General features: G+C 44.7%; 1 protein-coding gene across 1 annotated transcript in view; it reads right to left on the bottom strand.

Annotated features, from left to right (window-relative positions):
- The window catches only part of LOC109891355 (helicase ARIP4), a 28,035-nt gene continuing 16,462 nt past the window's right edge, over window positions 1–11,573 (bottom strand). The window contains exons 13-22 of the mRNA XM_020483828.2: window positions 10,503–10,621; window positions 10,185–10,309; window positions 6,847–6,946; window positions 6,225–6,430; window positions 5,635–5,810; window positions 5,270–5,466; window positions 4,852–5,036; window positions 4,321–4,410; window positions 3,822–3,914; window positions 1–3,613 (exon numbers count right to left, since the gene is read on the bottom strand). Of these exons, the coding sequence (XP_020339417.1) occupies window positions 2,619–3,613; window positions 3,822–3,914; window positions 4,321–4,410; window positions 4,852–5,036; window positions 5,270–5,466; window positions 5,635–5,810; window positions 6,225–6,430; window positions 6,847–6,946; window positions 10,185–10,309; window positions 10,503–10,621 (2,286 nt within the window). The 3' untranslated portion in view covers window positions 1–2,618. The remainder of the gene's footprint in view (window positions 3,614–3,821; window positions 3,915–4,320; window positions 4,411–4,851; window positions 5,037–5,269; window positions 5,467–5,634; window positions 5,811–6,224; window positions 6,431–6,846; window positions 6,947–10,184; window positions 10,310–10,502; window positions 10,622–11,573) is intronic.

Raw genomic sequence — 11,573 nt, 5'->3', positions numbered from 1 at the left:
TAATAACGCAAGTTAAGTGTTTTATTCACTGTTAAAATGATATTAACAAAGTAACACAGTCGTCATTTTATGCTCGCCTCTATGCTGGATACATGTGGTGACTGACTTCCTGATCTCACACAGTCAGTTTGCAACACTGGTCTACTCTTTCAGACACTGGTCTGCTCTTTCAGACACTGGTGAAAAGATCAACGTGGATAAAAAGAGAATAAAAAATGAGAGTATAATGTACAAAAAAAAGACAGATGAATTCATTTAGATCATTATAAATAAATAATTTTGGTAAATTCATACATTGAAATAAAAGGACAAACTAGTAGAGGCGAGCCAACATCAAGATGTTAAAAAAAGAACATTGCTACTAAGAAAAACTAAAAATAACATATGGATATGGAGTTCTCCTCATGATGACACTTAAAACAAACAAAAAAGAAGCACAGTAAAACAATTCTGATTGGGAGGGAGGATGGGGCTTCTTCCTCCAAGGAAATAATCATCTCTATTAAAAAGACTGGGATGATTGGCTGAATCATTTGATGGACACAAGACCGGGCCAACTAGAAAAAGGTTAAGGAGGTTGCGAGGTGAGGTGGAGGAAAACATCCAACATACATGATCGACTAGAAACAGGCTGTAAGGATAAGGACAGGTAAGTAAGCAGGGTAGAGTTGAGGTTGTGAGGGGTGTGTGGTGGAATCCCCCATTCTTTTATAGTCCAATAGGTGGAATAGGGAGTTGAGACTAAACTGAAACTCCACACAAACGTGGGTAATATATATATTTATATATATATATATATATATATCAGACATTTATCCTGGCTCCTGTAGCCCAACTTGAGTTCCATGTACAATTCCAGTGGAGAAAAATAACCCGGAGGCCCGATCCATTCCCCTCACGTTATGATTTTGAGATGACATCACAGAAAGAAAAACGTATCAACCAACCACAGAACAGCACAGACCAGCACAGACAGACCCAAAGCACTGTAGAGCTACAGAGATACACTACTGAGAGAAGCTACTTACACGGACTGTCTGTCTGCCGTGCGGTCAGGGATACACCTAGCTACCTCTGACAGGCTACACCTGTGTGCTGCTTGCTTCTCATTGGGTAAGGCCATCAATCCATCCATACCTACACAACGGGCTGGCTTAACTATGCCACACAAATGGCCACATGGTGGGTTACCGTAGTCATTGTTAACTACTGTAGCTAAATGGTTGTGGGTTTGTCGCTTTCTGCAGGTATACACCCAAGTCATGCTACAGAGTAAACCTATGGCTCCAATGGATGCTTTATGGACCTGTACTCATAAAAGGGTCTCAGAGAAGGAGTGCTGATCTAGGGCTAGTTTTGCCTTTTTGATCATAATGAAAACATTAGATGGACAAGGGGACCTGATTCTAGATCAGCACTCATACTGAGACACTTGATAAATATGGGCCCAGAACTATAAACTGTTTGTGACTGTATATGATCCATATCCCTATTTGTATAGTGCAAGTGTCTTAGTGTTTTTGTAGCTCTGGTCCAGGGTGTTACGTGCAGCTTGCAGAGTGTTGGCAAGCTGCACGTAATGCTCTGGACTAGAGCTAGTGGAGCCTGTCCCTTGAGATGGACACCAACCTGTCTGGATGCTCAGTAGTTCTGTCTGAAGTCGTTACGAAGGGGAAAGGGTGTACTAAAGGTGTAAATGCTAAGATTCAAGAAAAAGACCCCTTAGTGTCGTTTAAGGCTAAACGAACAAATGAGAACACATTGTCCGAACCCACCCAGGTCAGCCCCCTGTGTTATCAAAAGGCTGACATGGATGTACATTCATTTGACCTTTTAAGGTCTCTCTTTGAAATAAAAGTAACTCAAATGGCCGCCTCGGCAACCAAGCTAAGGGCGCCGCCGTCATTATGACAACTTGATCATAAGAACATACTGTCTCTCTATCCAACCCTTCCCCTTGAACTTTTAACTCAACCCTGGCCCAGTCTGAACTCTCTGTATAAACAACGAATGATTATAACCACCATTTACAAAATATCAACAAGATCAGTTTAGAATATTAGTAGAATCAAAACATCCAGGTCACATATACTGTATTGTCTTGTCATCCTTTCCAACAGGGGGACGCTACAATATCTAGCAAACAGCTAACGACTCTAAAAGCACTTTTTTTTTTTTATGCAAACGGTCCAACAGATGATTACATCGTTCCATCTGATGTGAGTTCAGTTCAGACAGTGTCCTGACTGGCCTCAGAGATCGTCATGGGGGTCTAATAAGGGGATGGCGGGCAATGCTAGAAGATATAGCCGGAGAGGGAGTGCTTGTTCATCTCAACTGGTCCCTCTCAACAAAACGTCAATCCATTCCCATCCATGGTCTCCAGTGCTCAGCCTCACCAACCTCAGGGGCTTGGGCAAATCTTCAGTCTCTTCTTCAGTAAGATATTCAGCATAAGGATTTGTTACTCTGTCTTGGTTAGCACATGAGGTACAACTCATTCTCTCTCACTCATTCGCTCATGGGAGAGTCTGTGTGTGTGTGTGTGTGTGTAGGGGGGGCTATGAAGGTTAGCCATGTTAGAGCTGGGATGGGGGGTTGTCAGAGTCTAAGAATGCTCATTGTCCTGTCACCTCAATGACATCATCGTCCGAGCTGCTGCCACCGTTCTCTGTGGCTAGATGGTGGGAGTCAGGCTGGCTGAGCGCTGCACCCAGGAGGCTGGAGGGGGAAGAGGGGTAGTGGGAGAGGAAGTTGGAGCTTCCTCCAGTGCTGGCCGGGCCTCCTCCCAGGGTGTTGGGGTACATCGTGGGCTCAGGCAGGAGGGACTGACTGTAGTTCAGAGGGAAGCCTGGGGACAGCAGACCAGTCACGCTGGGGTTCATCAGGAAGGGGGGAAGGGTGGAGGAGGAGGAGGATGTTGAGGCCGAGGACATGGGCATGGTGTTAATGGTGGAGGAGAAAGAGGTGGAGGACAAGGAGGAGGTGGAGGATGAGGGGAGGTGTCCATTGTTTCCTGTGGCTGAGGAGGCATGGCTGAGGAGATCCGCCCCTGCCGAGGGGAACATGGTCTGCAGGTCTCCCAGAGTCTGTCCTGCTGACTGGAGGAACGGGGACGAGGAGCTGCCTCCCATTAGCATCGGGTGGCTCATGTGTCCCCCCAGCAGGGCCTGGTTCAGGGGGGGGAAGTTGAGCCCTCCACTACCCAGGGAGAGACCCGGGAACCCGGTTGCAGATGAGCTGCGTTTGCCCCCCGCCTGCTTGTGTCCACCCGCTGCTGCGGTCATCTTGCGTTTGGAGCATCGCAGAGCCTCACTGATGCTCATTCCGATGTCCTCTCTGAGCTGCCGGCTGAGGTCCGACTCCGTGTTCTGACTGTACTGCTGCGTTCTGCTCCCTCCCTCTCCATCCCCTGTAACCATGTCCGACGGCGACGGCAGCTCATTGCCCATGGCGACGGTATCCACGTTGACGGCGTAGCGGCTGAGCTCTCTGAGAATCTCAGGGCTCTCGGGGGTAGAGGGACGGGATGCGCTGTCGGGGCTCAGCCGCTGGCGCTCCATGGGAGACAAACAGCCGTTACCGATGGCGTGGAGCAGGGAAGCCTGGGAACCTGCGGCAAAGAGGAGGGTAAAAAGAGTAATTATTCCCATAACTGAGCATGTTGATCTTGTCTCACCACAGGTGTCCCGCAGGGCTCCGTACTAGGTCCTCTCTGGTTATCTATGTAGTCTGAACACCAAGTCACGTTGTTTTGTCATATCCTGTCACATGGATTCCTCATCATGTAATGTAAAGTACTTTGTGTATGTACAGTGCACCTCTGTTAGTAGCAGATCCTCCCTGCACTGCTCTGCTGAGCTTCCCTGAGCGGATGGCAAAAATCCTCCCGTCATTGGTCCTGATGTAGGTACCTGTGAGGAAGACAGCAGTTAATGGCGGATATCAACTCAAACTTGATTTGTCATATCCACAGGATACAGAGAAGTGTGCACAATGCAATGAAATGCTTACTTGAATGCTCTCCTCTCATGACATTAGTTAATAAAACTATACAAATATTCAGGAAAAAATAAGGCAAAGTAAGAAACATAAAAATAAGCATGCAGGGAAGCACCAGTCAGTTTTGATTCTTAGGTTAAAGTACCGAGCCCTTTCTATAAATGAGATAACAACCTGGGAATTCAGGTGTCCATGTGGATATTGTAAACCGCTCTCCAAGGTGTGCACAGTATTTCAATTAGAGTATGTAGAGAATTAATTGAACTACACATGCAGGTAGATAGGAGGTACATCTTCTACTGTTTTTGTTATTATCACCTTTTGACCCTTTGATCACATGGATGCTCTCTCCTGCACCGATACGTGCCTGGACATCCGTGGTGCTGTTGGCTCCAGGGATCACTATATCTGAAGGGGCAAACAGAAAGAGTTAAATTATTTCCAAACAATACCACGGGAGTATCCCAAATACACCCTATTCTCTATAGGCCCTGGTCAAAAGTAGTATACACCCTATAGGGAATAGGGTGTCATTTGGGACGTAGCTCCTATATCACTGGTCTATCCTAATGCAGCCCCAAAGCATTTCACCTGACACAAGACCAGGAGTTATTCCTAACCCGTCGTGTTCATTAGGCCCAAAACAGAAGAAACCGCTCCGAAACAGGGAAGTACCATCTGACCTTGTCCAATAAGAAAGGCTAATTTTCATTGTACGTGACAAAACGTTTTGACACGATGTGCCCTAATGAACGTATGTGCCCTAATGAACCCTTACCAAGAGTATCAGTGTCTATCAGTACCAATTCAATTAAAACGTTATTGTCCCTGCAGGGATATGTATTGTACCAGTGGTAGTGACGATCCTCTGGACATAAACACCGGCCTTCTGCAGGTAGTTGACCGGGAAGCTGACCCCGGAGCTGGAGCCGGCCATGCCCATGCCCGCCATGCGAGGCATCATAGGGATGGGGGTGGACTGGACGGGCCGGACGCTGGCCATGGGCTTCTCATCACCCCGAGCTATGGGACGCCTAGGGGATTCAAAAACACACGAGGATCATACCATTACACAGTCTGATGTGGGACAGTTTTCTAGACTGATGATATCTGCAGATGGCATGGTTGAGTTTGGAGGCTAGAATGATCATTTGTACGGATAGGCTGTTGTTTAGGCCTGCTTAACAGGCTTACACAGCGCTGTTGAAGGATTGGTTATGGATGCTGTGTGATAGGGGTAGGATAACGAATTCATTGGACGACTCGCCAGTTGCGCTGGTTGAAGGCTGGGATGTTGGTGAGTGTCTGGTCGCTGGTTGGGTAGTAGTGGGCGTAGGAAGGGCGAGAATAGGGCACAGAGGCACGCTTCTCGTCCTCATAGCTCTTCTTAGCAGCTCTCTTCTCTGCTTTAGTAAGCTTGGACTCCTTCCGGTCTACAAGCAGAGACTCATGATGGAAGGGTTCCTGGTGGGGTACAGATCAACAGGGATGTTAGTGTGGGTGGTGTGTGTGTACCATATTAATACAGTATCCATGACGGTGTGTATAAATATTTAGTGGCCTGTTTACTAGGTACACCAATCTAGTACCGGGTGTACCTAATAAACCGTGTGAGTGTGTATCTGTGTGTACCTTAGTGATGAGGTGGGGGTAGATCTGACAGGCTTGGCTGATGACCGTCTCCATCTCTTCGTGAGATTGCAGAGGGGCTTTGGCCGGGTCAGGCTCCTCCTCTGCAAAGTGCAGCAGCGACTCCACCTCCTTGCGGGTGAAAGTCAGTACTGGGTTCAGGTCGTCCACCACGCGGTCTGGACACAACCAATCACAGTGTGTTACTGACCACTGGACATAGCCAATCACAGTGTGTTACTGACCACTGAGATTCCCCTGTACTATGCCGCCATTTGCATTTCAACTTCAATATCATGCCATCCCACATTCAATATATTTAACCACACACACTACACTCTTATCAGACATGCCCTGTCACACACACAGGAGCATAATCACCGTCACTCCCCCCCCCACTCTCTCTCCCTCTCTTACCAGACATGCCCTGTCACACACACAGGAGCATCATCACCGTCACTCCCCCCCACTCTCTCTCCCTCCCTCTCTCTCTCTTACCAGACATGCCCTGTCACACACACAGGAGCATCATCACCCCCCCCCCCCCCCCCACTCTCTCTCCCTCCCAACCTCCTTCCCTCCCGCTCTCTTACCAGACATGCCCTGCTTGGAGACCTGCCGGTCGTAGATCTTCTTCTCCAGGGTGAAGTCACAGACCAGGCGGTAGATGTGGCAGCGCTTCTTCTGGCCGTAGCGGTACACCCGACACACCGCCTGGGCATCGTGACACGGGTTCCATGACGCGTCGAATACCACCACCCGGTTGGCCCCGATTAGGTTCACACCCAAGCAGCCCGCCCTGCAAGTCACAACCCAGGCTTATTAACAACTTGCGCAAGTGTGTTTGTGTAAGTGAATGGCTGATCATGTTTTTTTAAAAGGGACGGAGAATATATCCAATGTGTGTGAATAAATATCTTTGTGTGCACAGGTGTGTCTAATTGAGTGTATATGGCTGCGTTTACACAGGCAGCCCAATTGTGATATTTTGTCCAATTATAGGCAAAATAGTTGATCTAATTGTTCAAAAGACCAATTAGTGAAAAAATGATCAAAATTGGGCTGCCTGTGTAAACACAGCGTTTGTTGTGTATTTGAGTGAAGAATATATAAGCACAGAAATATAATTACTAGAAGGGGCAGAGCTCATCAGACCACAGCAATTTCACTTACATTTCTATGTGTGTGTATCAGTGTGTCTGTACAGTCTATTACCTTGTTGACAAGAGGAAGACCCATGTGGAGGTGTTCTCTGGGTCGTTGAACTGGTTGATGAGTTTCTCTCTCTCGGAGGCAGACGTACTCCCATCCAACCCTGGGGGAGACAACCGACACATTCACTACATAAGCATCATGGGGTGATTCTAGACAAATAGGTGATGTCCCAAATGGTACTCTATTCCCTATGTAGTGCACTACTTTTGAACAGGGCTCATATAGGGGTCTGGCCAAAAGTAGTGCACTATTTAGGGAATATAGTGCCATTTGAGACACATACACTGTATCTAGTGTAGTGTGGTAGCCAATCCAGTAGGGGGCAGTATATTTAAATAATTAACCCAGAGATCGATGGCTGAGAAAAAGCATGGCTCTTTCTTAATTCATCTTTCATGAATTTCTCACATTGTCTCTTATTGCCTCCATTTCCAAACCCATTGGAGAAGAAGATCTGATGGAGACCCTGGGCCTTTCCTTACAAGACAGTTGAGAAGGAGGTGAGGAAATAGGATAGTGATGCACCGCTATGACATTTTTGGCCGATACCGATATCCGATATTTTCCTTGCCAAAAAAACCCCCAATACGATACCGATATTAATTTTTTTTGCTGCCTTTTAAGCACTCTAATACAGTTAAATAGTTAACACACACACGGACGCAGACGGTCTAAGGCACTGCATCTCAGTGCAAGAGGCGTAACAGCAGTCCCTGGTTCAAATCCAGGATGTATCACATCCGGCCGTGACTGGGAGTACCATACGCACAATTGGCCTAGGGTCGTCCAGGCCGTCATTGTAAATAAGAATTTGTTCTTAACTGACTTGCCTAGTTAAATAAAGGTCACACACACACAAAAAAGTTATTTTGATTACATTTACATATGTCCCCATTACCAGTAAAACATAATCAAAACCTATTTCTTTCACTTACTTGCTGTGCTGTTTCATTGTTAATTTATTCAGTCGTTTCCAGGATTTCTATGGAATGGCGTTTGGTTCTTTGCATGTCAAAAAAGATACACATAAACTAACACTATTTGTCGTGTCAACTAACACTATTTGTCGTGTCAACTAACACTATTTGTCGTGTCAACTAACACTATTTGTCGTGTCAACTAACACTATTTGTCGTGTCAACTAACACTATTTGTCGTGTCAACTAACACTATTTGACGTGTCAACTAACACTATTTGACGTGTCAACTAACACTATTTGACGTGTCAACTAACACTATTTGACGTGTCAACTAACACTATTTGACGTGTCAACTAACACGATTTGACGTGTCAACTAACACGATTTGACGTGTCAACTAACACGATTTGACGTGTCAACTAATACTATTTGACGTGTCAACTAACACGATTTGACGTGTCAACTAACACGATTTGACGTGTCAACTAACACTATTTGACGTGTCAACTAACACTATTTGTCGTGTCAACTAACACTATTTGACGTGTCAACCAACACTATTTGACGTGTCAACTAACACTATTTGACGTGTCAACTAACACTATTTGATGTGTCAAATTAGCTTGTTGACCAATCAGGACCTGAATATGACGGCACGTCACACAATAAGTTAACGCGTTCATAAATCTTTTACGTAGTTATTACACATTGATTACACAATCACTCATATTTCATATGTCTCAACGGTTCATCGATACGTATGTTATGATGCTGGTAAAGTTGTCTCGCAGTCATAAAAAAAGCAAGCTAGCTCATGGATGCAAACAATGTTCTTCCCCAAAACATAGCAAAACAACAATCTGTTTCAGTAGCTATAGTTAGCTAGCTAACTACATAGCTAGGTGTCATCATCTAAAATAACCCTAATTTATAAGACAGTTCTTATTTGATTAATGGTGGTCGGACCCATCTATATGAAGCTAGCCACAATAAGGATTCGCCACAATAGTGGACTTTGCGGTTAGCCTTCAAAATAAAAGTATGTAATTGACAGTGATGCAAATGAATACAAATAGTAGAATTATGCCCAATTCTACTATTTGTATTCCTTTGCATCACTGTCAATTACATACTTTTATTATCAAGGCAAACCGCAAATTCCACTATTGTGCCTAATTCTTATTGTGTCTAGCTTCACAACACATAACCCGGTCCGGTCAAGCATCACTAGCCAGATGAAGCTAGCTGGCTGCTTATAAAGTTAGCTTTGGGCAACAGGGTTAAGTAGTTGGTTAACTATTTATTTTCATGAACTGAAGTTCAATTTCAATAGGCGAACAACAACTGGCAACCTAGCTAATACTTACTCACAAGGATTCCTAAATCATTGCTAAGAATAATGAAAATGACTTCAGTTTCTACAGGTCATTGTTTTCAGGCTGGTTGTATTGGTGCTAGCGAGGTACCAAGCTAAAGCTAGCTACCCCAGACGTTGCGGCCCAACAAATGATGCTTTATTACCAACGTGGTATTGTAAACACATCGTTCGTAGCCGGTGTTTGTAGACTATTTTGTACAGCTTTGACAGTGCTACTGTATCTTTTTTGACATACAAACACCCAAATGGCATTCAATAGTATGCATGTCATGAAGCTAATAGCAGTGACACTATTACTGTGTAACTCCGGTAGGGCAACACCTGAAAAATAGAGCACTTGGTAGTATGTACCGGTGTTCGACCAGTCGGTGAAAGCCAACATCACTCACGACAGTGAATGGTTGATTGTCAAGGGCAATGAATTCCATTATCTTGGCTTTAATGGATTTTCGCCTTTAGTTGTCTTGCTGAAATGTTCTTACTCTTTCAAATGACTGCTCGATCCACACAGCAGACATTGTGTGGGCTAGGTTAGGAATGCTGTGCTGCACATGTAGCGCAAAATTTTACATGGCATCATTACGTCATGTACCTACGTTTATAGGTATGCACGGTAGCTTTGACACCGGTTTTTAACATTGGCGTTAAACTAGACATCGGGCCGATACCGATGTTGGCATTTTTAGCTACTATTGGCCGATTCCGATATGTTCACCGATATATCGTGCATCCCTATATAGGATATGAGGAATCACAGAAAGACTGATTGAGATTAGAGACCATAAGTGAGAGTAGATTTGTTCAGTTAGCGGATTGAAGCCAAAATATTCCACAGGACAGGATGCTGTGAAAACAAGCTAACTAGTCTAATCGTCTGGAACAACAGAGTACATTAGTGGGATCTGGGTTCAAATCACAGCTGAGCTAGCACAAATGAAGAGTCAAAGGGTTGCCATGGAAATAATAATGACAGGGTCTGGGTAGTAGTGGTTGCCATGGGAACAGGGTTGTGCCGTGTGTGTGTGTGGATGATGACTCACTGTAGTAGTTGATGTTGCGGACCCAGGTCTGGTTCTGGCCTTGGTTGTCGGGGGAGACTCGGCCTGCTGGCAACGGCCGTCTGGACAGGAAGCCTTCAATGACCGTCAGGGTGGACAAGCTCTGACTGATGGACATACGTCAAACACACACAGATTAAAAATACATTCAAGTCAGTTAGTATCACATGGATACTTCGAGGTGAAAAGCAAAAACACACATTTCCAGTCTCTCTAAGGACAATAAAGTCTAAGTATGACTATGCTCATAGGGAGTGTTTGGATGAAGTGTTCCATGTCAAACATAGGAAGAGGTCCAACCTGAAGACCAGGATCTTGTCTCCTCTGCTCACACTCTCGTCAATCAGGTGGAAGAGCAGCAGCATCTTGGCAGAGTTCTCCAGAACCCCAGTCTGGTAGTTGTTCATGATGTCCTTGGCCTGGAGTGACAGAGATACCGGACAGGAGATGGGTGAATGAAGGTCATTCTTTCACACCAATGAGGACATCTTAGGTTTTACTAGAGATGTGCATCTTTCCCTTTCAAGATGATTCGATACATGGGCTCTGATATGATACAGGAACAATACTTTTTTGCTTGATTAGATTAGGTTCAATGCGATGCACTAACATTTGTTTCATAAACACATTCAAAAAGCAAACATTGCCCCCAACTGGTAGTGGTGCCCAGTTTCCCTTGTGGCTCAGGTGCCTACATCCACCATACTGTTCAAAAGTTTGGGGTCACTTAGAATGTATTTTTTAATATTTTTTAAAGAAAAGCACATTTTTGGTCCATTAAAATAACATCAAATTGATCAGAAATACAGTGTAGACATTATTAATGTTGTAAATGACTATTGATTTTTTTATGGAATATCTACATAGTGGGCCTCTGTACACCGATCACTCCAGTGTTCCAATGGCACGTTTTGGTAGCTAATCCAAGTTTATCATTTTAAAAAGCTAATTGATAATTAGAAAACCCTTTTGCAATTATGTTAGCATAGCTGAAAACTGTTAAAGATTAAAGAAGAAATAAAACTGGCCTTCTTTAGACTAGTTGAGTATCTGGAGCATCAGCATTTGTGGGTTTGAGTACAGGCTCAAAATGGCTAGAAACAAATAACTTTCTTCTGAAAGTCGTCAGTCTATTCTTGTTCTGAGAAATGAAGGCTATTCCATGTGAGAAATTGTCAAGAAACTGAAGATCTCGTACAACGCTCCCTTCACAGAACAGCGCAAAACTGGCTCTAACTAGAATAGAAAGAGGAGTGGGAGGCCCCAGTGCACAACTGAGCAAGAGGACAAGTACATTAAAGTGTCTAGTTTGAGAAAATGACACCTCACAAGTCCTCAACTGGCAGCATCAATAAATAGTACCCACAAAAC

The sequence above is a fragment of the Oncorhynchus kisutch genome, linkage group LG5 (genome assembly GCF_002021735.2).
Source record: "Oncorhynchus kisutch isolate 150728-3 linkage group LG5, Okis_V2, whole genome shotgun sequence".
Lineage (NCBI taxonomy): Eukaryota > Metazoa > Chordata > Actinopteri > Salmoniformes > Salmonidae > Oncorhynchus > Oncorhynchus kisutch.
This window is presented reverse-complemented; position numbering and strand designations above follow the sequence as displayed.